We start from the raw sequence: 26788 nt of genomic DNA, 5'->3' as shown, positions 1-26788 counted from the left end.
CTCATGCAGGAGCGCACCAGTGAACAACAAGTAGGGTAGGCCAAGGCGCTTCAAAGCTGCTCCTCCTTGATGGATTAATCTTCTATTGCAGCCTGCTAGGATTTCCATCAAACGCCTTGCAACCACATGTAAAAATGAATTTGCACAAACAAGAAAAGAGAGAGGATATGAAGAGAAGGTTACCTGGGGAAGTGGAAGGGAAGCGTGTTGGCTGCTACAAACACATCAGGCGACAAATATTGACTGGTTAAGGAATCAACCGAGCCCACAAAATACCTGGTTAATTCATCATAGATTCTGCAACGAAACCAGAAGGTTTGAAGTGAAGTAATCACAACTTGTAGACCAAAACAAACCATGAAGTTTTCAACTAAATAAAATGTTAATGGCCCCATATGCAAACCAAAGCCAAGAGTCTGGCACTGTTGCTGCATAATCTAAAGGAGTGACTCAAACTCTTGCATGTATATAGATCAAACCAATCCTAATGAACTAAGGGGAAGAACATTAGCCCTCGAACTCAGTCACAAATCAAGCAGAAAATAGAAGGAGGGGATTTTGGGTAGAAACCTGAACAATCGTTGTGAGCCATGTTGAATATCCCATCGATCCTCTGATCCAAACATACAGAGGGCTTGATTTGGATCACTGGAACTGGGGGAAGATGGCGACGGTGATGGGGACCTCAGCCGCCCGTCGCCGCTCGCTCCCAAGGCCGGCGCGGCTACCGGCCAGCCATGGCGACAAGGGGAGGTGGGGCTCACCGGCGCTGCTCCCAGCTGGGCATGGTGATGAATCGAGGCGGCGCTCGAGCCCAAGGTCGGTGCTGCTACCGGCCGGTGATGGATACGGCAGGAGGCAGCGCTCGCGCCCAACATACCTTGGGGGCGGCGGCCTCCACCGGCGGCCCTGCTCCGTGCGCCCGAGCCGAATGGAGGCAGCGCTCGAGCCGAAGGTCGGTGCTGCTACCGGCCGGCGATGGAGACGGCGGGAGGCGGCGCTCGTGCCCAACATACCTTGGGGGCTGCGGCCTCCACCGGCGGCCCTGCTCCGCGCGCCCGAGCTGCGCTCCCGCGGAGGGGATTGGGAGGAAGTGGGAGGTGCGCCGCGAGAGAGGAAGGGGGAGGGACGCGGGAGTTGGAGGCGATCTTCCAGTTCATCTCCTCCTGCGGGAGGAGCCGGAGCAGGACCAGCGGCGCCGTGGGGAGGAGAGGCTCGTGTGGTGGCGGCTGGGATGGAGGCGCGAGGGAGAAGAGGAGAAGGCCAGAATGGGTAGGGTTTGGATCGTGGTGGGCACCTTTTCCCCTCTCCTTCCGATTCTTTTCTTTTTCTCCTTTAGCTTAGCCAATCTCGCATCGACACGTGGCCTAAGCGTGGAAGGAGAAGCGAGGCGCTCGCCCAGCCGCGCCTGGTGGCATATCGTGGATGGTCTCTCCATGCCCCATGGGAGTGCAACAATTATACCTTTAGATGCACGTTTATACTGTGAGGAAGAGATCAAATGCAACAATTTGCTCCTTGAATCGCAGCTCCTGCTAATGCATCTGGCCAGCATTACAGTGAAGTGTTGGTTGGTCAACATTTCATTTACGTGACGAAGATGCCAAACGAGTACTAATTTGCTCTCATCGACTTGAACTTTGCACTGTACATGCCTGCCGCGGCCGTCGTTCTGGACCTAATCCTTGTCTCTTCTGCATACGGCATGCCACATGCACGACCACATCCAAAGGAAAACAAATATAGTAGCCTTCAAAGATCGAGTTCTCGCCTTATTTCTTTCGTTCCCATCCCATGGGACAAGCCATGAATTATTCCACGCCAGGATCGATTACGGCCGGTGCAAAGGACGTCTACAAATTTGCTAACCATAGACGAAGGCACGAAGCTAGCTTTGGATCGAAGGTCGTATTTCAAAACAATAAAAAAAGGTTTTGGAAGGGGGTACGCAGCCACTGATCACCGATAGGAGGATGGTCAAAAGCGATATTAATTTTGCTATTTGCCAGTTTCTAAGATGAAAGTAAAATAACTATTTTTAAGTCATGCAAAAAAAGTACTAACAACTATTTTTAAGTCATGCAAAAAAACGTACTAACAACTATTTTTATACTTCATCCTGTAGTACATAATAATTGAGATATTCACAAATGGCCATAATTAATTGGCACCCTCTCAAAAAAATTACAATTACATTAGTTGATGTATTGAAATGAGATTACACTCTGCTGATGAATGTGCATACTGATCTTTGTGCTTTGGCAGATTCCTAATAGTAGTTCTCTTCCAGGGATGCACATCATAGTCACGCCACTTGTGTGTCTTAAAAACTTTTTTCAGTGCCAAGACTTCCCAAATAAGCTTGTAGATTGTTGTTTGACAGCATACCATTGTTTCCTGCGGATTAGTGAAGATATTAGATAGTTATCATTTTTTTGTTTGCTTTTTGAGAGGCCAAGAATTGTTTCCTTTCTGGAATTCTAGATATGTACCGTATCTGCTCCTGTCGCATTTATGGCTTTGTGGTCTCCGGATTTTTCTGTGGAATCCTTTGGTTCTGTTGGAACATGAGGTATTTTCGCTCTGCTCTTAACAGATTTGGATGAGGATGGATCCTGATAGAAGGAACAACAGGACATGTTGTTAGCATATTGTCAGATCTACTAACCTTGTTTGTCAATGCAGATTCTGCCATACCTCCTTGTTGGTCAAGGTAGATTGCGGTGATGACTTCTTGGCTGAAGGGGTATATCGCTGCGATGGCTTCTTTGTTGCAGGAGTAGATTGCGGGGATGAATTCATTGCTATAGGGCTATATTGCAGAGGTGCTTTCTTGGTTTCTTCAGTTTTTTCTGTGGAGGGTAATAGTTTGGTTCTGCCGGATTCTTCATCTGGGACGTGATCGGTTGATGAAGAGAAGTTCTTGCTTTGGTGGGGTGGCTATGGTTTCTGGACGAAACACAGATCATCTATAAATACTGTCGTCGAGAACCAATCTGTGGTTGGATGGTTAGGAGGGCGGTGGCACCCCCAGCCCACCAGAGTTCAAATCCTAGATTTGACACTTTGGTGTCTCATAAAGGCGGAATATTTTTCGTCAATCTCAAGATCCGCCGGATCAGTTCTTCAACGCAGTCTCTTGGAGGTGCTCATAGGGGTAGGGTGTGCGTGTGTGCGTTTATAGGGGTGAGTGTGTGCGCGTATGTATGAGCGTCTTTGATTGTACTGTGTTTCGCAAAAAAAAAAAATACTGTCGTCAGTTGCTTTAGAATTGTTGTCATTTTTTTTTGTTATGATCTAAAATGATATACAATATCTTCTCCTTTTTTTAGATATTGTAACGTAAGACAAGAAATTAACCAAATTATCTCTCTATATGAATGGAAGAACATGTTTATTGATATACCTACTGTGAGATCAGCAAAGGTGCGCCCTTGTACTGTCAATGCCATTGTCCAATACATATAATGCCTAAACCAAAAGGAACGCATGCACCAAATTTAGCGGAACATATTAAAATCTGGCTGAATAAATACATGCACCAAGGCAACCGAATGAATGTATATACAGCAAATATCAAGGTTACAGAATTTCTTGTGAAGATTTAGGTTAAGGTGACTTACCCCGTTGGGGGCTCACCCTGCGTGTTATATAGAGGGTTTAACCAACTACCCAAAAGGATTTACAATCTGGTTGTTACAAACTCAACACGCAAGGAAACCATCGACCCTTATCTCTTGGTGTCGTGGTGTACAAGGCAAGACATACAAATCTATCTAACCAACTCGCTAACACACCCCCTCAATCACAACTTATCTAAGTTGAGATTGTTCTTGAAGGCTTCAAGCTGGCGTACGATCATTGGTTTGGTTAACCCATACTGCAACTTGATCTCCTGTTGGAATGAACTTTATATTCAACAATTTCCGAGCAACTCTTTCTCTTACGAAATGGTAATCTACTTCAATATGTTTAGTCCTAGCATGAAAGACTGGATTGGCTGAAAGATAAGTTGCACCCATGTTGTCACACCACAGCTGTGCTCGCCGGTGGATGTGGTAACTTTAGTTCATCAAGAAGAATTTGAATCCACATCACCTCTGCTGTAGCATTGGCTAAAGCTTTATACTACCTTCAGTACTAGATCTTGAAACGAGTGGCCTGTTTTCTTGCGCTCCATGAGATTAAGTTAGAACCAAGAAATACAGCAAAACCACCAGTTGATCTTCTATCATCCGGACATCCTGCCCGGTCGAATCGGAGAAGGCACCGATCATCATAGATGAGGTCCTATTGAACTTCAACCCCAAACTCGGTGTCCCTTTAAGATATCTCGGTATCCTTTTAACGGCAGTCCAATGTGAGGTAGTTGGTGCATGCGAGAAATTGACAAACTTTGTTGAGTCGAAAAAGAAATATCTGGTCGAGTAAGAGTTAAATATTGCAATGCACCAACTATACTCCCGTACCTCGATGAATCTTCGGCATTCGAGAGGATCTCCTTCATATGCTGACAATTTTTCACTTGTTGACATGGGTGTACTCATAGGCTTGCAGTTTACCATACCTACTCTCTTAAGCACATCAGAGGTATACTTTTCTTGAGTCAATAGAAGCCCATTATTTATTCTTTTTACTTCAATACCAAGGAAGTAATGTATATCACCAAGATCCTTCAAAGCAAAGTCTTTCTGTAGATCTCGAAGAAGGGCTGCTGTTGCACTATGACAAGAGCTAGCAACAATTATGTCATCAACATAAATGAGCACAAAAATGGTAATACTGCCTTTTGAATAGAAGAATAAGGATGTATCAGCTTTGGAGGGAGTAAACCCGAGAGCTATCAGTTTTGCACTTAGTTTGGCAAACCATGCTCTTGGAGCCTGTTTCAATCCATAGAGAGCCTTGTCAAGCTTGCAGATGTATTCTGTCTTGCCTTTAACTTCATACCCAGGTGGTTGTCTCATATAGACATTCTCTTCCAGAACGCCATGGAGAAACGCATTCTTCACATCTAGTTGTCGAAGACTCCACCCCCTGGACACAGCAATAGACAGTACAAGACGAATAGTAGCAGACTTAACTACTGGACTAAATGTATCTTCATAGTCTATGCCATATCTCTGTTTAAACCCCTTAGCAACTAGTCTAGCCTTATATCTATCAATGCTACCATCAGCCTTGTGTTTGATTTTATATACCCATTTGCAATCTATAACATTTTTTCCTGCCTGTTGCGGAGAGACTAGATGCCAAGTCCTATTTTGCATAAGTGCTAAATATTCTTCGTCCATAGCCTTCTTCCATTTTTCATTTTTTAAAGCTTCATTTAAATGTTCAGGTTCACCTGTCGATGTCAAATTTGCATACCTGACCATACCTCTGTAGTTTTTGGGTTGTATTTTCCCGGAGTGTAGGCGTGTATTCATACGCTGCACAGGGGAAGCGCCACCAGCTTGCGGAGCAGAAGATCCTGCACCTGGCGTTGATCTGACGCGTGCAGGAGGATCTCTATCGGGATCAGGTGAATCTGCTCCGGGATCGGAGCTCGATCCGCTGCTGACGCTGTCTCTGTCACTGTCGTCCGCGGGAGATCCGGTCCGTGTCGTGTGGCTACCAGCTCACGTGCCTCCGCCCGCGAGAAGATCCCGAAGGTACGGCAGCGGCACGTGGGCGGGACCCGCGCAAGGGAGAAGTGCGCGCGCCGGTCGGCTGTCCGCACCGGCGTGGCGGTCGCCGGTTCGTCGCGTTGCTGCCGCACAGAGGGCGAAGACGCGTTTTCCGCTGCCGTAGATCCTGTGGGTCCCACGCGACCCTGGGCTTCCGTGCCAGACTGATTTCCTGTTATTTCATGTGCTCGCTGTTTGGCACTCTCTGAAATCTCAAAAACAGGATTAGCAGCAGGATTAGCAGAAACATTAATCACAGTTGGATCATTGCTATGTTCGCCCCCATGATCAAATGTGTTTGGATTGAGGAGGTGAGGTGGTAACAAAAGAATTTCCTCACGAAATCGCATGCCAGCATTGTCATGAAGTTTAGAGAAGGGAAACACTGTTTCATCAAAAATGACATCCCGGGAAATATATAGTCGGCCAGAATTAATATCTAGACACTTAAAGCCTTTGTGAATATTGCTATAGCCTAAGAAAACACACTGAGTGGAGCGATATTCCAATTTTCTAGCATTGAATGGACGAAGATTGGGATAGCAAGCACACCCAAAAATGCGCATTGATGTGTAATCAGGCTTGATATGTTCAAGAGTTTCTAGAGGTGTAGAGAAATCTAGTAATTTGGTGGGAAGACGATTGATCAAGTATACTGCAGCAATAAAGGCTTCATCCCAATATTTGAGAGGCATGGATGCTTGAGCAAGGAGTGAGAGGCCTACTTCAACTATGTGTCTGTGTTTTCTTTCTGCAGACCCATTTTGTTGATGAGCATGGGGACATGACACATGATGGGTGATACCAATTTGTTTAAAGAAAGAATTGAGGCGTTCATATTCTCCTCCCCAATCAGATTGCAAGGTGATAATTTTTCTATCAAATCGCCGTTCAACAAGAGCTTGGAATTGATGAAAGATATTAAAGACTTCAGAACGATGTCTGATCAAATAGATCCATGTGAATTTGCTGAAATCATCAATGAAGCTAACATAATAATTCTTTCGACCAAAGGAATCAGGGGCAGGACCCCATACATCTGAGAAAATTAATTCTAAGGGATAATGTGAAACACTAGTGGATCTAGAATAAGGCAATTGGTGGCTTTTTGCCTTTTGACATGCTTCACAGACCGACTCACTACTCTCACTAGAGCAGGGAAGTTTATTTTTGCTAATGACTCTTGAAACTATAGATGAGGCCGGATGGCCTAAACGACTATGCCATCTATGATGGGACGGCTTGAAGACTCCATGAACTTGCTTGGTGGGTGATGAAGATGATGGCGTGGGTAGAGGATATAGGCCATCTTCACACGGGCCATCAAGCAGAACTCTCCTCGTGACCTGATCCTTTATGCAAAAGAAATTTGGGTGAATTTCAACAAAGGCATAATTGTCTTTAGTGAGGCGATGGGCAGAAATAAGACTTTTGCTAGCATCAGGAACATGGAGGATATTTTTCAGATGAAGATTTTGATCGTGAGTTTGAACAATAGAATTACCAACGTGATCAATGTTCATACCTGCACCATTTGCAGCATGCACCTGGTCATTCCCATTGTACTTCTCGTAGGTGTGGAGGCGATCTAGTTCACTGGTGATGTGATCTGTCGCCCCGGTGTCCAAGTGCCAGTTGTTGTTGCCGCCGCCATAGTTGGCGGTGTTGTAGTTGATGAGTGCAGCAGATCTCTCGCGTGGGACGAAGTCCTCATCAAAGCGGTACCAGCAGTCCTTGACCACATGGCCCGTGACATTGCACAGTTGGCAACGAGGGCGATCACCACCTCCAGCGTTGCCGTTGCCGCGGCCGCGGCCATTGTTGTTGTAGTTGCCGCGGCCACGACCACCACCACCATTGCCGCCATTGTTGTTGTTGTAGCCGTTGTATCCGTTGTTGGGGTAGCCGTTGCCTCCTTGGCCACCGCCTCCGTTGCCACGGCCAGGTCCACCGCGGCCAAAGTTGCCACGTCCGCGGCCGCGTCCGCCACGCATAGCGGCATTGGCAGAAGACTGGCTCGGTCCAGCTCCACGAAGCATCTTCTGCCTACTTTCATAGGAGTCGAGTTGAGCATACAGCTCAGCGACGGTGATCGGCGTGGGCCTGGCGAGGATGGCCGCGACGAGAGAATTGTACTCACTGTCGCGCAGCCCGGCGAGGATGTAGGAGACCATGTCCTCGTCCTCAAGAATCTTGCCGGCGGAGATCATCTCGTTCTCCAGAGACTTCATGGCGGCGACGTATTCCGCCATGGTCTTGTTGCCCTTCTCAGCATTGGCGAGGGCGATGCGGGTGTTGGTGGTGACGGAGCGCGATCGGGCGGAGTACATGTCCTGTAGGGTCGCCCAGAGCTCCGCTGCCGTCCTTGCTCCGACGGCGTGCGGCAGCACCTCCCGTGAGAGGCTGGTGATGAGGAAGTGGAGGACCTTCTGGTCCTGAGACTCCCAGTCCTCGTAGGCTGGGTTGGGCTCCTTGACCTCCTTGTCGTCGCGCTTGACGACGATCTCAGTGGCGGGTGCGGCGATCGTCCCATCCAGATAGCCTGTGAGACGCGCGCCCGGATCGGCGGCGTAACACTGTGCCTGCCATAACACAAAGTTGCCCTTACCTAGTTTCTCGGTAGGACCGGCGCCAAAGGGTGAACCAGAGAGAGAAGTGGAGGAAGAGGACGCCATGGTTTTTGGGTGGAGATTGGTTTGATCTAGATGTAATCGGAAGAGCTCGTAGGCTCTGATACCATGTGAAGATTTAGGTTAAGGTGACTTACCCCGTTGGGGGCTCACCCTGCGTGTTATATAGAGGGTTTAACCAACTACCCAAAAGGATTTACAATCTGGTTGTTACAAACTCAACACGCAAGGAAACCATCGACCCTTATCTCTTGGTGTCGTGGTGTACAAGGCAAGACATACAAATCTATCTAACCAACTCGCTAACATTTCTATCACACGAATATCAATGTTACACTCAGACTGAAGGTTCAACTACTTCAAGCTTTTCTATTTTTTGAGAATTCAACTATTTCGAACTGAAATATTGTCTCGCTGCCAAGACAATGAATGGCAGGTATCTAACATCTTTGTCCATTAGGTTGACTGAATGAAAACACACATGCTGAAGGAACAAGATATTGGAACTGAAACAAGCAGGAAGTATGTAGATCATCTTCTTCTCCATACTCTTGACTCAATGAAAACACACAGGCTTATCAATCTCTCCTGTAATACAAATATTAACATAGATCAGTTGAGAAATATGGCCTAAGGTTCATTTGCTGAACAAAACCGAAATACTTGTACAATAATGTGATTAAATATAAAATATTTACCCCAGATCAGGACATTTGCGAATGTTGTGGTTGAGACTGCCACATTCTCATTCTCTGCAGCGCCTGGATCTCCTCATTTGCCCATTGGACTCACTCAGTGTCTCATGAAATGGCTTCATTAGTTTCTTAGATGGAGCGAGCCTTTCGGAACAATTACTTTTGGATCAAGGACTCTCTCCCCAGAGGCAGGAGTAGCGGCAGAATAGTGGGATGGTATAGGACCAAATGTTGTCTCCTCGGTGTTCTCATCATTCTCAACAGGCTCATCCAGGATGGTTTGTAGAAGATCCATCACGTGTTGTGAATGCTCTGTGCTCTTTGAAGCTTTGAATAGTGTATCACTAGCAAATATGTGTGCACATGGGATTGCTTCGCACTCCATCTTGCGGCAACCACAGATGACACCATTAACCGAAGAGCCATCGAATGAACACTCTACAAAGAGTGTACATCTTTTCTCCCTTCTTCTCCATCTTTTAACGCGACTAAATACCGCACAAAGCCATATACTTCTAACTGCTCCTCAATCTCGCATGCACATGATCTTCATATATGGGCTCTTCTCTACCCTCTTGAACATCTCTGGTGTATAAATACGTGAAGCACTCTTCTCTAACGGGTGATCATTTATTCCAGTGAAAAGAACTGATTGCGAACACTTTGCATCCAGTTCGCATATCTGTTGTAGTGCTCGTAACCTTGTTCTTCGCTATCAAATATCTGACTGACTATCATGAAATATTCTTCTCTCGCCTCTGTTTCATTGTCAGTGCCATTCATCATCCAAACCCGCCATTATCAAACCATCATGCTTAGGTGCATCTGTATGTCATATCAGCCCAAATATTATAAGTGAAGCAAACTCTCCATGTGTTAATTCCATAGAATCTGTATCCCACAAAATTCATTTGGTTCAGAACTGTATATACATGATACCAGAGATGCTCAACAAGAACTTCTGGCATAACAAATAACTGAACTCATAAATAACAAAGTCTATGGTATATATTGTCTAAAATCGAATGCAATACTCCTAATTCTGAAGGCAGCGACACTACATGCCGTGTGTGACTGAATAAAGGATATATTGTCACAAATCTGTGCAAAGAAAGTAGAGAAAATTTGCCACAGGACACCGTTATTTTTTGGCGTTTGCTGAAACACAACGCTCGATTGAGTCTTTGCCAGGTACCATTATAATTATGCGTGGTATATTTGCCAGAACACACCACCTGGCTAAAAAGGGAAAGCTTTGCACTTTGTCTTCAAAACCAGTCATCACAAGAAAAAGTGCAAAACTTTCCGTTAATTTTTAGGCTGGTGGTGTGTTCTGGCAAATGTGTCACAAAATTGTAATGGTACCTAACAAAGATATAATCGGGCCACTACTAATGTAGTTTTACTGCACAAAGCAACAACGAGCTAACCAGCTCACGTCGGTACACCAACGAAGAGCGCACAGGCGATCAGGACGAAGGCGGAGATGACCGATCGGGTCAGCCCTCAGCCGCGCATTCGGGAAGAACGACCCTTCGACCCAGGAAGCAGGAGGCAGCGGCTCCAGACGGCCAAGTGGCTAACACGGGCAGAACCGGGCGGCGGCGCACACTGGGGGCAGGGCAGCGGAATTGAGCGAGATGCCGTGGAAACGTCGGAGTCGGTGGCGGCCCAGTGGGGGCGCGGGGCCGGAATCGAGTCAGGCGGCGGCGCACGTGTGTCGCGTGGACGCGGTGCTCTCTACCGGAAATCACCGTGAGGGTTAAAGTGTAAATTGATGCAAATTGCTCTTTTGGTACTCTCAGGAAAATAATATTTAAACTAGTCCTACAGCACGGACGGTCAGATCAGCCTGGTAGTCCACCACATAATTTTGGACTACCAGGGTACCGTAAAATTTCCCTAACCCAAAGTTTATCTGGCCACTAATAAATTTGTTTTTTGTCAGCTTATTGCCCTTACTAGCTGCCCAGCTTTGCATCATCTGAATTTGCCACGTCCTCCATGAACCTGCATTGTGTCCAGGCAAACTCGAGCGCATGCACACACAACATACTACCGGAGAACGTTTCTTCACTAAGTCTTTCGTACTTTCCGAGTGTTATATTTCGTGATACTGAGCAAAGACCATTTTTACCGAGTATTTCACAAAATACACTCGGCAAAGGGCTCATACATAACAAATGCAGAAAAGACACTCGACAATGAAAATACACTCAGCAAAGACATGAAACACGTGGCCACAGTCCCAGTTGACGGCAACCTTGACGGCGTCAACCTTTGTCGAGAGTGCCGACTAATGTACACTCGGCGAAGATAATACTTTTTCTATTTTTTTAGGTGGCACTTGGCAAAGATCTGTCTTTGTCTTGTGTTTTTACATGACACTCGGCACAAATTCTCTTTCTCTAGTGTCAAATCTAGACAATATGTAAAAAAAAACATGACTTTTCACAAGAACGAGGGTTGCGAGGCACCGGTTTGAAAAAGCGCAAAGCCGACATCAGATCTCTGATAAAATAACACGCGTTATGGATCTAAAAATTGAAGTTATCGTACTCATACCAGCGGCTGGACCCATGTTGGCAAGCATGGCAACACTCTAGACAAGGGGGCCTTTCCATAGGAAAGTGTCTTTGATACATGGACACCAATGCTCGATCTCTTCACTTTTAGATTTTTGAAAATTTTAAAATCTCATTAAATATATAAATAAATATATACAGGTAGGGTGTATGCAAAAAACTCCCGTTAAAAAATACTTTGTATTTTGAATAATATAAAAAAGATAAATTTCTGACAGTAAATGATAGTATAATAGTACTCCGTATTACAATAGTGTATTCTTTTATCAAAGTTTGTTTTTTTGTATTTCCCAAAATTTATACTCCCTCCGATTCATATTAATTGACTTCAATATGGATGTATCCAGAACTAAAATGTGTCTAGATACATCTATATTAGAGTCAATTAATATGAACCGAAGGGAGTAGTATTTTTTACCGGGAGTTTTTTTGCATATGCTTCCCACATACATATCTATCTATATATTTAACGCCATAAATTTTAAAAACATAAAAATGTAAGATTTTAAAATTCTCAAAAAACTAAAACCAAAAGCACGGGTGCTCGTGTGCACCAAATCCCTATCCGCCTTTCCATATCTCTGATAAGACAACGCCATTGGTGCCGACGTTACCAAAAAATGATCAGATTTTGATTTTTTTAAAACAGGGTGAAAGCGTGCTGAACTCTCACAAAAGGGTCACTGCTAGCGACCGCTAGCGAAACCTTGCGGAAAAAAACTCACCGACAGCCAAGCCCGACACGCGCCGTCCTCCTCACTCCCCCTCTCAAGCTCCTCTCGCCAAGACTGCGACGGCCAACCGCCCCCTCCCCTGCCTCTCCGCCTCTCCGGATCGCCGGAGATTCCATTCCGAGCCCGCGCCGGCGTGGTTCTTCCACTCACATGCGCCTCCATCTTAGCCACGGGGGGCGATGGTGCTGGAGTGGACGCGGCGGGGTCTTCGAGCCGCCCAGGGCCTCCTCGAGCTCGTTACCGCGGCGGCGGGACGGAGTTTCTGCTTCAGCGCGGGCTCTCTGATGGCGAGGCACGTGCCGTCGCGTCCGCCTCCTGCGGGTACCCTTCTCAGCCTTATTCGTCGACGGCGAGGTACCCAGCCTCCTGGCCTCCAGGTACAAACACGACTAGCAGGAAAACAACCTCAGCTGTGTGTATTTCGAATGTGGTACTACTTGTATTTGAATCATCAGTTCGTTTGATTGGGAATAGAGGCGATTTATGTTGCTTTATCCAAGAATCAATGTCATTTTCCCACTCCAGTAGTTGTAATGTGTGGTATGGATTCGACCCTACTGCACTCTGGTAGTCTATTGTGTTTGCTGCTGGGTGTGGAGCGTTCTGTGCTCCTAATTTTAACTAGAGCAACTCTATCTCAAAGAGAAACACATAATGCCTAGTGAGCTCTATCTTAAGAACATATGAATATAGTACTGTATGGTAATGTCCACTGTTGGTAATGCAACTTATTTCTTGTGATTTTCTATTGATTTGCCAAACAAAATATAGTTTAGGATTTATCTGATTGGCATACCATATGAGTTTCATCAATCATATTGTGTCTGTTTACATCTTCTGAAGATTATTGGCAGTTGTGTGATGCTTATTCTGTGACTTCCTTCAGGCAAAAACCACCAAGAACATTGTGCTGAAACTGCAGTGCCAGAGCTGCAAGCACTGCTCCCAACGCGCCATCAAGGTTTGTTCCTTTTATCTTGAACTTTCTCCCAGCAAGCGCAGGTTTCCTCCTCTGTCATGTACGGGGACCATAATTATTGGTTAATTTTCTGTGATATTTTACTTAGAATATGAGGCAATTGATCCCTTGCTCATTGAAGCACTTAAAGCATCAACATTGTGAAGCTTCTTTTGTTCAACTTAAGATTTGAGATCGGTGAATTTTAATTTAGTGCAGCAAATTCTGTATTCCTCCTCAAGTTTATGTTGCATTGGGAGCTAAGAATATGCACATGCATCGATTACATTGTGCCGGTCATCTACTAAGTACAACTTTGTCATGGTTCATGCAAAACTAATTCGTAAACCTTCAGGTTTTAACACTTTTTTTTTTCTGGATTATAGGCTTTGTCAGCTCGAATTTTTGCTGTCATGAACGTCTTGTGTTATGAGAAGGATATAAGAGGAGTGGAAAATTTCCAGGAAAGGTGAGGGTTCATAAGGTCTTGTTTCTTGTTTCTTTAAATGCTTGCTTCACATTCTTATGAAGTTGTACTTGGCTTCACATTCTTATGTCTATATATATATGCATGTATTTACCTTCTCTGGATTATTTAATCATGATTTTTAGACATTTGATCATAGCAATCTGTTTTTTTGTTGCATCCGTCATGATTTCGTAACCAACTTAATTACATTTTAACCTCTACTAATTTTTTTGTGCGTGATTGGTGCATGATTCCAATCACGGCAGAAATGTCTGTTTAAGATTTTTTTTGAGATGTTATTATGGAAAGAATTAGATCGAGCTGGATTCGGTTAAACCGTTGAGGAAGGAGTCATACGACTCCCCAACTCTGTTTTCCGTAGCGCCCGCTGCTCGTCAAACTTAAATTATGAGCGGAAAATTTGGCTAAGTGCCCGACTCTGGGATTGGACCGTATAAGGTCCCTCCTATGGACCCTCCTTGGACTTTAACACGTCAGCTTATAGCACTAATTGCAAAGCTCTTTTATCTAGCCTGTATCTATACTGCTTGTAGAAGGAAGACATACGATCCCTATCATATCCCCCGTAGGCGGTAGGCACAACTTGCCTTCAACAGCGCCTTGACATCGACGTCTTCCCCAGTGCCGGTGACTCTCAACACGTCTACAACAGTAAAAAAGCACCTCTTCTCATCGGCATACAGCTCACCAACGTCCACTGTGGTGATGCGCCCGTCGGCGTCGATGCGGTTCTTGTATCGTCCAGATTTGACGAACCGGACGCGGACGTTGGGACAGATGCAATCGACGGAGACGCGTGACTTATGCGATGCGACTGAGAGGAGCCCTCTGATGCACTGCGCAAATGAGTCCTGGATGATCGTCTCGTTCTCGATGAAGGAGAACATGCCGGTGGTGGCCTCCGCGATGGTGTGCATCGCCGCTGAATCCTGGTCAGTGCCGGAACCAAAGGTGTGGCCGACGCGAATCATAGAAGATGGCACGAGCACATTGTAGTCGGTGGCCGCCGCTGACCTTGGAGGCTTGGATGTAGCGTGTAGCTGTCCTGGCCGTTGGAGATGAGGATGACAGCGGAGACGGTGTCCTAGTATTGGCGGCCGTCAATCATCCTTGCAGCTTCGCGGAGGCCTTCTTTGATGTTGGTCCAGCCGCAGGCGACGAGGGGCTCCACGGCATGCTTGCCGCTTGGACGAGGCCCTCCTGTCGTTGGACACACGCGTGAGACGGCGCGTGGTGGAGGAGAATGAGACGAGGCTGAGGCGGTGGTCAGGTCCCAGCTTGTTGACGACGAACCCCATGACCTGCTTCAGCAGGGCCAGCTTGACACCGACCATGCTTGTGCTGATGTGGCACCATCACAAGGTCGAGTGGCGCCGCAGATGCACTGAACAGAGGAAGTCGACACTGGTGTTTGCTTGCCATTGGAATGTTGCAGATGAACTCCTTGTCAATGGCGTGCATGGTTGCAGAGATGCAAACTTTACAGCCTTGTACATCCACCGGCCACCGCTAGTATGTCTGGACGTAGTGCCTTATTCTCCATGTATACTAATGTATGAAGAGTCAGATTAACTAGAAAGCTTTGAGATTAGTTCTAACGCGACAGGTGTCACAATCTGACAAGGGGCCCTAGCTGGAAGGTTGTGCGGCCCAGCCGCATAGAATTTTTTTCCGACGCCAAACGTCATCCGGAATCCTGGGATCCATCGGTAATCGGGCTTCAGGGATTTTGACCCTAGCGTCTGGGGTAAGTGGCCGCGTTATACACGCCTAGGTTTTCCAAAGAAAACAGAGCGGCGGCGAAAGAGGGCGCCCTACCCTACTGCTACTGGTCTGGTAGGGGTGGATTCAGCGGGAAGCGAGTCGTCGACGCGGAAGGAAGCCGTGGAGGAGACGGGAATAGGTCTGAGATGGCGGGGGTGAGCTCTGACTCTGAGGCGAGGATGGCGAAGGTAAAGAAGATACAAGAGCGCATGGCGATGACAAAGGCCTTCCTCCAGAGACAACAGAAGTTGCCAACGAAGAAGAAGGCGAATGATGACGAATCAGCAGATCCCAGTTCCACCAATTTAGTGGCCATCCAAGATAACCATCTCGACAAAGGTAAATCAGCATTGGCCAAGAAGACGTCAGATGAGGAGGCGATGGATTACGCTTGGTACCGTCTAAACTGGGAATCAAATTGTTGCAAAAACTGTGACTACTTCGAAAACTTAAGTACGTGATCCTCTTACTTTATTAGTGGTTATGTCGGTCAGCATTCTATCTATTTCCTTCGAAGTTGCTGCTGCTTACGATCTACTGCATGTTAATTATCTATTTCAAAAACAAATACTGCATGTTAATTATTTTGCTTGGGTGCGTGCACTCAGCGGTGCTGAGTTCAATGCAGTTTACACACTACACACCCGGAATCATCCCATACAACAGTGCTGGCGCCGCCGTGGATACCTTGCAGATCTTCTCCATGAAACTCAAACTCACAGATGACATTGCTGGTGGTTTTGAGTTGCCATTGTCTGTGTACGGCGTAGTTGCTGTCCGAGACACTGTGGATTCCAGCCGAAACATTCTCTTCTCTTGCGATAGGACCATGGCCCAAGAACTGACACAGGATGTATGTACTATCTTCCAGATCGATTTTATCTTTTAGATCTTGATTGATTGCAGGTTAACAGTGATTGATTGATTGATGATGCTTGCTTGCTTGCAGGATCCTTTTCTGCACTTGACTGGTCCGTCCCGTGCGGTCGTGTCCATAGACACGGTGTACTTTGAGATCCAACTGAAAGTAAAAGGTGCAGCAGACTCTCAAGACAATTCGTTGATCACTTGTGCACGTGGTTACACCGGAGGATGTGGTTCTGGCATATCAACCCTGTGCTTCAAGAACATCTTCTGCACGCTAGAATTGTGCTTGCAGCCATTTAAACGAACGGTCCAGGCCACTATCTTGACTGTCCAGATTGTCAAGAAGAAAGATTTGTGGCCTTTAAATTTTGCATATGGTGGACTGGTTGCTTGCACCCCACTACCAAGGACGACAATGGTGTCCGCTGATAGTGGAGTCTCATCCAACCAAATTGTGCTGATTGAGTCGAAAGGTAGACCAATGCCGAAAGGTGTTAATGGGCATGTACATCTGTGGAGGCAAGTTGTTTCTGTAGAACGTGGAGGAGGTTTGGACGTTGTCATACAAGCCTACTCCAAATCTGGTGCTGTCCATGTAGAAGGTCGCGTCCATTTCACGTCCCAAACTTGCTCTGTAAGCCAGCAGGAATGTGTTGTTGGTGAAGCTCAGGTAACCGTCGCTGTTGCTTGGTCCCTTGTTCCCGACGACATGTATGATGTGGTGTCGTTTCAGGCAGACAGAGGTTGGGTAGTTGGAAAACCTGAAGACTTTGTGACAAAAGTTGGGAAAGCAGAAGCTCCTGTGACAGAAGCTGGGAAAGCCGAAGAATCCGTAACAGAAATTTTGAAAGCTCAAGAATCTGACCAAGAGGCGAGTGCAGCGAAGGTAAAGAAGATACAAGAGAGCATGGCGATGAAAAAGGCCTTCCTCCACAGCCAAGATAAGAAGAAGGCCAAGGCGAAGGATGAAGAATCAGCGGATTCCACTACCACCAATTCAATGACCATCCAAGATAACCATCTCGACAAAGGTAAATCAGCATTGGCTAAGAAGACGGCAGACGAGGAGGCGGCAGATTACGCTTGGTACCGTCTAAGCTGGGAATCTAATTGTTGCAAAAACTGTGATCACTTCGAAAACTCAAGTACGTCAGCCTCTTACTTTACTGGTTATGTCGGTTAGCATTTTATTTATTTCCTTTGAACTTCCTGCTTCTTACAATCCATTGCATAATTTTCTTGCTTGGGTGCGTGCATGCAGCGGTGCTGAGTTCAATGCTGTTTACACACTACACACCTGGAATCATCCCATACAACAGTGCCGGCGCCGCCGTGGATACCTTGCAGATCTTCTCCATGCAACTGAAACTCACAGACGACATTGCTGGTAGTTTTGAGTTGCCATTGTCTGTGTACGGTGTGGTTGCCGTCCGAGACACCCTGGATTCCAGGCGAAACATTCTCTTCTCTTGCGATAGGACCATGGCCCAAGAACTGACACAGGATGTATGCACTACCTTGCAGATCGATTTTCTCTTTTAGATCTTGATTGATTGCACGCTAACAGTGATTGATTGATGATGCATGCTTTCTTTCTTGCAGGATCCTTTTCTGCACTTGACTGGTCCGTCCCGTGCGATCGTGTCCATGGATACGGTCTACTTTGAGATCGAACTGAAAGTGAAAGGTGCAGCAGACTCTCAAGACAAATCGTTGATCACTTGTGCACAGGGTTACACCGGAGGATGCGGTCCTGGCATATCAACCCTTTGCTTGAAGAACGTCTTCTGTACGCTAGAGTTGTGCTCGCAGCCAGTTAAACGAACGGTCCAGGCCACTATCTTGAGCATCCAGATTATCAAGAAGAAAGAGCTATGGCCTTTAAGTTTTGCATATGGTGGCCTGGTTGCTTGCACCCCACTACCAAGGGCGACAATGGTGGCAGCTGATTGTGAAGTCTCATCCAACCAGATTGTTCTGATTGAGTCGAGAGGTAAACCAATGCCGAAAGGTGCTCGTGGGTACGTACATCTGTGGAGGCAAGTTGTTTCTGTAGAAAGTGGAGGAGGGCTGGACGTTGTCATACAAGCCTACTCCAAATCTGGTGCTGTCCATGCAGAAGGTCGTGTCCATTTCACGGCCCAAAATTGCTACGTAAGCCAGGAGGAATGTATTGTTGGTGAAGCTCAGGTAACTATTGCTGTTGCTTGGTCCCTTGTTCCCGACGACATGGACGATGTGGTGTCTGCAGAGTAGTTGTTTGAAGCTTGCGGCCAGGAGATTTCAATCAGTGTGATGTCCGCAGCATATGTTGTGCTGCTGATTACTTCGCACGACTAAATTGTCTGAGTAACTGAGTTAGCTTACTTGCTTATTTTAGTTTACGAAAAGCTTGCTTCTTTTCGCACGTGGTGGATCCCAGTCCATCCACATATAACATACGAACCATGGGTTCCACTTGGGTTGCCACATTGTCTGGCTATTCTTCGCGTCCGCGGGGATGGTTGGACGTTGCTCCAATTCTCAAGTTGAAATCTTTGGGAGTTCCGTGGAGCCCTTCTCCACGATTTTTTACAAGTTCTCCCTGGCTTTCAAATCCACCACAATCTTAACCTGAAACGTTGGTTAAGTTTTACGACATGAGTTTTTTTTTGTAGCTCTTAGTTGTGTATTTACTATTTAGGACACATATTAGTTGTGTATTTGGGACCTCCCCCTAGGTCACCCGTGCTCTGCATCTTCTCTTCAAGCTAGATGATGCCTAGGGCATTGCTGTGAAAGAGGCTATGCTCAACAGGGGTGGTGTGGCAGCCCTGGATCAGTTCGCAACAACCGGAGACATCAACCTGGACAATGTTTGACCATCCAAACTCTTCCAGCTCCGTCAGGATCTTCTTGTTCGTCTGTGTTAGTAAAAAATCCTGCGTTCTGTCAGTTTGGCCACCTGAGGCTGTTTTCTTGTTGTATCAGCATGTTGCTTTGGCACCCTTTGCTTTGCCTTGTTCCCAGTTTGTTGGAGACTGTTGCTGATGATGTTCAGCTTGTTAATCTGTTTCTTCTCCTTGCGTTAATGACCTGTGACTTTGCCATGGTTGCCAATGAGTGATAACATCAACTCTCTTGTCTGGAACGTGCCCTGAATGACGAAGATAGGCAAACTGCGAACGAGATCCTTGGGGCTTTGCCCTGACCTTCTTTCGATAAAGAAAACTTCATTACTTAGAAATTCTAGTATTACTTCCGGCCACTGCATAATAAAGATGCACAAAATCGCACAAACCTAAACATATCAAAATACAAAAGAATAAAAAGCGAAATACGAATAATTCTCTAAGAAACTAAAAAATAGGTGTCTAAGGTGATGGAGGAGCAATCCGTAGGTTACGTTGTCATCTATGTTGGATAAAAATATCTCTTCCTCAAATCATGTAAATACCTTCATAAAAAGGTTGCGGTTCTCCACACTTTAAAGAGATCAAATAACGGCAAGTGCTCCACCCTAATAAGTACTTTAAACCTACAATCCACACCACCATTTAGCCAATTGCCAAATTAAAGATGGGGAGAATTTCACTTCCCCAAGTATAACAAGTATAAATAGGAACCTAAAATTGTGTACAACTTAGGTGTTGGGTTTGTACATCCGAGCCCAACCAGTTAAGTTAGACTCACTTCATGAAACCGGATGACATGGATCAGTCTACCGGTGCTTACCTCGGAGGAAATTGCTTAAGGAGCTTCGCCCAACGCCCAGCTATGGCACCCTCTTGCTATGGGATGGGGCAGTTGCACAAGTTTCTGATGCCGTTGTCACTGAATTTTGCCTCTCGGCTTATATCCTCCTTTGGCACAAGGGAACCTCTTTAAGATTGGCTTCGTCTACGGACCCACCTCCTACAGCCGAAAATGCGACTTCTTCACCGAATTGCTTGCCCAAAATTCCGCAAATGGAGACAAATGGCTTGCCTTGAGAGATTTAGACCAAATTTATAGAGCGATAGATCGAGAAACAACAATAAGAGAAATGTTAATCGGAGCCGCAAAAATAGATTATGAACAACTTTTCAAAGTTGCGAGCTCAAGGAGATTCATCCGCAAAAGAGACGCTTCACTTGGACAAATGAGTGGGAGAGCCCCACCATATGCAAATTGGACTCCTTTTGCAACGCAGAGGGGACATCCACTTTGACTCCCAAGTCCGCAATGCTCTTTCTCCCACCCTCTCCGACCACTGTACCCTCCTCCTTGTTGATAATAGTAGGCCAAGAATTCCAAGGAGCTTCAAATTTGAGAGCTTTTGGATGGGCATCCACATATTCAAGGAGATTGTGGCACAAGATTGGCAAATTCACTCTGGACATGATGAGCCATACCCAAAGCACTTCCACAAGCTAAAGCCAAGTGGGACAAACCTCTCCAAGTGGAACCGCGGTTTATTATCCAAAACAAAAAAAAAAAGTGCTCCTCCAGCATGCTCTCCCGGGCATCTTGCAACTTGACATTGCCCAAGAGAACCGTCGTCTCTCCAAGGAGGAAAGGGAGCTTAGGGATGACCCAAAGAAGAGAGTAATTAGCCTTGCAATTATAGAGCGAGCTAAAAAAAAGCACAAGGAAAACAAGCATCAAAGACGGAGACGCGAGTACAAAAAAATATTCCACTTGAGGGTCAATGCGAGGAGGAGAAAAAACCATATCCACTGCCTCAAAAGAATTGATGGATGGGTCACCGTGCATGAAAAAAGAGAAGATCATCTATGATCACTTCGCTTCGGTCATGGGAAGACGACCAACTAGAAACAAAGTCTTCAATTGGGAGAGCCTACCTTTAAGCAATGTGGACATAGAAGGCATTAATGACCCTTCTCTCGTAGGAAGAGGTGCTTAAAGCAATAAACCAAATGCCCACCGATAAGCCTCTCGGACTAGATGGTTCTATTGGGGTCTTCTTCAACAAGTTCACGAATCTTCAAGTGGCTCACCTCCAATGGTTAAATTCGACTAATATTGTTCTCTTGCCGAAAAAGGAGGGGGTCGAGGGCATATCCGAGTATAGACCATATAGCTTGATCCATGCCATAAGAAAGACCATCGCCAAAATGATAGCTACCCGGTTTACCCCGTACATGAAAAAGCTCGTGTCCAATGTGCAAGTTATTTCCTTAAGAAGAGGAGCATCTATGATAAAAAAAATGTATGTTCGTAACCTTGCTATAAGACTCCACAAGAGTGAATCGAACCTCAAGCTTGACATTTGCAAAGTGTTTGACTCCGTGAGAACGGGTGGTCATTCTTGAGCTCCTTAAAATACATGGGTTCCCACCAAAGTTCCGTGATTGGATTACCGCTTTGCTTTGCACCTCATCCTCGAGGGTTACCTTAATGGAATTTCCCTTTACAGTCAAGCACCGGAAGGGTCTAAGGCAAGGAGACCTCCTTTCGCCACTTCTTTTTTTCCTTTCCGTCGAACCCCTTAAAGAAATTATTGGGTTTGCCACAAACAAGACCTTTTGAGCAAGATTAGGGGGAGATGGACCATTTTTAGAACATCTTTATATGTGGATGATGCATCTATTTCTGTAGCTCCTAACAAAGAGGACATACAAAACCTATCCTCCATTCTCAAGGCCTCTAGAGAGGTTACGAGGCTTGAGAAAAATTTCAAAAAATTCTTGGTGATGCCCATTGGATGCCGCAACATCGATATTGACGAAGTGCTTAGTGACATGCTGGTCATCCTCTCTACCTTCAATTTGAAGTACTCCGGCCTCCCGCTATCGGTGTGAAAACTTAAGATGGTTGATTTCCAACCGCTTGAAGATAAGATGGTTGGGAAACTTGTTACTTGGGATGGGAAGAATACCAACGCAGCCGGTTGTGGGGTGCTTGTGAAATAAGTTATCACTTCGCAAGCTATTGTGCACCTCGCACCGCTCACAATTCCACCAGGTAGCATGAACAAGGTTGAAAGGGACTTTTGTGGGCTGTTACTAAGGAGATCACCAGGGGGAAAGTGTAAGATCAATTGGGAGGCAATTTCTAGGCCTACTCTTCTTAATGGTTTGGAGATTTTGCACCTCGAGAAATTTGCTCGTGCCCTCCGTTTACGATAGCCTTGGTTTGAATGGTGTGACCATGAAAAGCTTTCGGTCATCTCGAGCACCCCTTGCGAGTCGGTAGACATGAGCCTCTTCTATGCCAGAACCACCATTACCATTGGCAACGGGAATATTGCGCCTTTTTTGGACTCCACTCATTTTTAGGTGGCACAATGGAAAGATGCCCAAAGATATTGCTCCACTCATTTTTGAAGCATCTACAAGGGAGAAACAGAGTGTTAAACAAGCCTTGCAGAACAAGGCTTGGATTTCTATGGCTTTGGAGTGACGTGAATAATGCCCATCTTCATGAGGAGGTCCAGGACACCATTGTTTGGAACCTCACTTCAAGCGGGGAATATTCCACAACTTCGGCCTACAACGCTCCATGTTCTGGGGCAACGCAAACTTGCATGTACAAATTGGTGCGAAAAACCTGGGCGCCGCCAAAAGTCAAGTTCTTCACTTGGTTGGCCATACAAACTAGGTTTTGGACGAAGGAACGTCTTGAGAAGAGGGGACAGACCAATTGTGGCATTTACCCTTTTGCAAGCAAATTTAAGAAACGGTGGCATACCTCTTCCCACATTGCCGATTGACCAAAAGATTTTGGGGGATGACCAAAGAGTGGCTTGGGCTCTATAATGTCAACACCCAAGAGTGGACGGGGAACCTCTCCATCAAGGCGTGAGAGACCAAAATGTCATGCAAGTGTCCCCCAAACCGCAAGGCGATAGCCTCCCTCACTGAGCTTGTTAGTTGGAAGGTGTGCAAGAAGAGTAATGCGAGGGTTTTTCGTAACAAGTGTACCATGCCTTCGAACCTTCACGATATCGATCATTAAGAATGAGGCTAGAATTCGAATAGCCGTGGGCACAAAACATTTGAGTTTTTACTTGACAAACTCTTCTCGTTAATTAATAAAATGGGGTAAATCTTTTGGGTACGTTAATTTTTTTCTTTAAAGGCAAGCGCATCTGCATCGGTCGCCACCGTGGTGTGCCCACTACCCAATAGCCAGCACCAGTGCCTGTGCGACGGTAACAAAGAGGGAGGCCCGACAAGAGCAACGTCCGCGCGTGTGCTTCCAAGCGCGGCGAAGGGCGAACCCTACATCCCCATACAAATCGACCAAGCGCGAGGGAGACACCTCAATGAATAAACACATGGCGATCCATCAGAGCCGTACTACAGAGATAATGATGATCAGGCTAAAACCTCGCGCTAGCCTCCAGTCTTCTCACAGTACGTCCCAGACCAGCGCACTTATGAGCTAGAGGGCCACCGCTCAGCTGCTCCTGGAAAACGTGTCGGAGACCCGCTCAGTACCGTCAGTGGCGCTAATTAATCAGATCGATCGCTACTGTAGTAGCAGTACGTACGTGGGGCGCAACATCCTTGCACCGGGTTCAGGATTTCAGATTCATATCAGAGGCGAGTCACATGCTTCCATACGGCCTTGTCTCTAACCTGCCATGAGCAGAGACCACTAGGTAGTGCTAACATTATTACTGTATTACTATTACATCTACGCTAGTACACATAATTTACCGCTCCATCTCGATCGATCCCACAGTCGCTCTTACATGTTCGTGTCATGAATCATATGATGGAATAAGCGTAGCAAAAAGAAGGGGTAATAGCTAGGAATCGCTAAGTGTGCAAGACGGTACACGAGAGATCAATCGAGCTCGAGCAACGGAAGCTGATGAGTAACCAAAACAAGACCAGAAGTTGTTGGTCGTCTCGCCAACACTTGCAGCCATGACAGCATAGCGGCGCAGCGTTCTCAGGGTGAGGCCACGCCGCCGTCAGGAATTTAAGCGACTATCTACTTGGACGATCTAGCTAGGGGTTGTAGAGGCGGCCGGCGCAGCGGCATTTCCACCCGAGCGGTTTGTAGTTGGAGTACTGCGCGTAGGCGGCGGCCTCGTCGGCGGTGCTGCGGGACGTCGACGGCCGGCTAGAACCCGAGGGGAGCGTCGTGGCCACCTGGATGGGCTTGCAGGGGTTGCAGGCGTTGCACCGGTTGTGGCAGCTCGGCGGCGTCGACCCCAGCCGCGACTTGTCCTCCGCCAAGTTCTGCACACAAATAAACCCAAAGCACTTCAGTTAGACCAATCTATCAATGGCGTCATTGAGAGAATGAGAGATGCGAGAGTGACGTCGTACCTGGAAAGAGGAGAGGGTCGTCGTGGTGCGGCTGCATGTTGCAGCTCCGAGGAGGAAGCTAAGAACCATGGCCGCGAGGAACGCTCGGAGAGGGGATTTGCTCATGGCCATCCGACCATCTCGATCGTTACAGCCAGAAAATATGTAGTGATGAGAGGTTAAAGAGAAGCGAAGCTTCTAGCCTGGAGTGATGTTGAAGCGAAGCTAAGCTAGCTTTGCCTTGTGTGTAGCTTCTTTGATCAGACTGGCTAGAGCTAAAGATGCAGCTAGAAGAAACCTATAGCAACTCCACCTGCTAGGTTGGCCGGCAGTGATGATGCCACAGGTTAGGAGGATGGAAGGAAGTGTGGTCAGTGGCCTATGAGAAGCTTGGTTGCAAAGGGGAGTAGAGGGATGGAACGAGACGGGCATATATGTATGGGAGCCTGGGATGCCGCTGCTGCTGAATGGAGGTCGCAAAAGACAGAGGTGGTGACCACCCCTGGACCATGGCTGCCGCTTGTGTAACTATCACTTCCCACGGTGCAGACACACGATTTGTAGTGTCATTCCCTCTCCTCTCGACGAAGTCTTACTACCTTGGTTCGGAAAAGGCGTATAAATTTGATTAAAAAATCAGAGCTTCTTAAATTTTATCAAATATATAATAAAATTTAATACCTATAACATGCATAAACCATCTTATAATCGACCCCCTCCTGACTCCCTCCACCTAAAATTAGTGGCCACCCTCCACATCTCCTTCCTCGCCGCTGTTGGAGTGGGGACGGGGCCATTCTACACGGGCGGCGCCTGCCTCCATCTGGCGGCGGTGAGTGGGCAGCGGAATTTTGGCGGGGCGGTCCTGCCAAGGCGATCTCAGCACACACGGCAGCGGTGAGGGCTCCCTACTTCGGTGGCGCCCCCATGTAGCTAAAAAATGTAGCTATGGCCGGTGACGTCCGGGTCGATGTCTATATGAGGCCAGCTTCGTGGCACAACAGATCCGGTGATGGTGGCGGCACCAACCTCGGGGTTGATGGCGATCTAGTCAGCTGCGGGTTTGGGGAGGCGTGAATCAGCATGTACTACTCCAAAACAGAACAGCCATCTAAAAGGAAAAATACGGCAGTTAGGAACTATGCACAGATACCGAAACACATAATTCCTTTTCAAGAAGAAAATCGAAACTCCCTTATCAATTGTGCATGTTTTTTAAAATAATACTCCCATCGTCCTAAAATGGTGTCGTAGATATGTATAAATTTAGATGTATCTATAAAAAAATACTCTATTGATACGTTCAAATTTAGACAAATCTGTAATATCTTGTTTTCGAATGATGGAGTACATTATTTTGATCCACAAAAAATAGTGAACACATAAACCTTTTTGAAGGAAAAATCGAAACGTCTCTCTTCAATTGCCCTCTTACTTTTAAAAAAAGTCCACCATGTTGATCCATAAAAATTGATCTATCAAATTAACCAAATGAAGAATAGCAAAAAAAAAGCAAATGAGCAAAAAAGAAAGCTCTTGCAAGGTCTCTCGAAGTCAATGGCTTTGTTTCAAGTATATTTTCTTCTTCCACATCACTAGTGACAAAATGCAAACAAAAACAAATCTTAAAACTATACTAACTTTATAATTTTTTAAAGCCGCACGAGACACACGTGGTCGTATGATCTTTGTCCGCACTTTGTCAAGGGACACATCTTTCCCAAAGGCATGCATTTTTTGTATTCATGAGTTATCAAGAATACTAACAAAATGACTGAATACGAACATGAGAAACACTGAGTCCACGAAATATATACCCAAACAAATTTTAGATCCCATAGATTTACAATAGGAAATTTATTCGCAAACCATTTACAATGATCGTGGATTTGTATTAACCTAGATCCCATGACACGCACTAAATATATTTGTAAGTATTTTCGGCAATGATGCCCTCGCATGTATGGGCAAAGCTTGAGTAGGACGGCTAACCAGCCAACCAGGAGTACGTACGATAGGGAGGAAAGGAGTTGGATGGCGACACAACAATCGCTATCAATTTGGGGAACATGGCCGGGTTTGACGCCGGCTCTGACTGACCGGCGTACGTGTCACAATGAATGGGCAAGGCCACTAGCGCTGCTTGCTGA

The 26788-nt window shown here is 46.3% G+C and overlaps 3 protein-coding genes and 1 long non-coding RNA gene across 5 annotated transcripts; 2 read left to right on the top strand and 2 right to left on the bottom strand.

Annotated features, from left to right (window-relative positions):
• Positions 1-748, bottom strand: LOC124688344. Its single transcript, XR_006998492.1, has 3 exons — positions 571-748; positions 184-297; positions 1-92 (listed from the first exon to the last, which is right to left on the bottom strand). It is a non-coding gene; the product is annotated as an uncharacterized LOC124688344 (long non-coding RNA).
• An 11744-nt stretch (positions 749-12492) lies between these two features.
• Positions 12493-14303, top strand: LOC124690662. The gene is made up of 3 exons (XM_047224021.1): positions 12493-12690; positions 13200-13274; positions 13658-14303. The coding sequence occupies exons 1-3, from the start codon at positions 12493-12495 to the stop codon at positions 13742-13744; spliced, it is 360 nt and encodes a 119-aa protein (XP_047079977.1). The 3' UTR covers positions 13745-14303.
• Positions 14304-14458: 155 nt separating this feature from the next.
• Positions 14459-18880, top strand: LOC124693141. 2 transcript variants are annotated; one of them, XM_047226596.1, is made up of 3 exons: positions 14459-15978; positions 16134-16378; positions 17995-18880. In XM_047226596.1, exons 1-3 carry the CDS (start codon positions 15672-15674, stop codon positions 18646-18648), a joined length of 1206 nt encoding a protein of 401 aa, XP_047082552.1. In that variant the 5' UTR covers positions 14459-15671; the 3' UTR covers positions 18649-18880. The 2 variants fall into 2 exon arrangements, with proteins under 2 accessions (XP_047082552.1, XP_047082553.1); XM_047226597.1 differs by lacking the exons at positions 14459-15978; positions 16134-16378 and adding exons at positions 17344-17537; positions 17654-17898.
• Positions 18881-24335: 5455 nt separating this feature from the next.
• LOC124688343 (EPIDERMAL PATTERNING FACTOR-like protein 1) lies at positions 24336-24770 on the bottom strand. The gene is made up of 2 exons (XM_047222034.1): positions 24660-24770; positions 24336-24569 (listed from the first exon to the last, which is right to left on the bottom strand). Exons 1-2 carry the CDS (start codon positions 24768-24770, stop codon positions 24336-24338), a joined length of 345 nt encoding a protein of 114 aa, XP_047077990.1.
• Between the last annotated feature and the right edge of the window lie 2018 nt (positions 24771-26788).

The sequence above is a fragment of the Lolium rigidum genome, chromosome 2 (assembly GCF_022539505.1).
Source record: "Lolium rigidum isolate FL_2022 chromosome 2, APGP_CSIRO_Lrig_0.1, whole genome shotgun sequence".
NCBI lineage: Eukaryota > Viridiplantae > Streptophyta > Magnoliopsida > Poales > Poaceae > Lolium > Lolium rigidum.
This window is presented reverse-complemented; position numbering and strand designations above follow the sequence as displayed.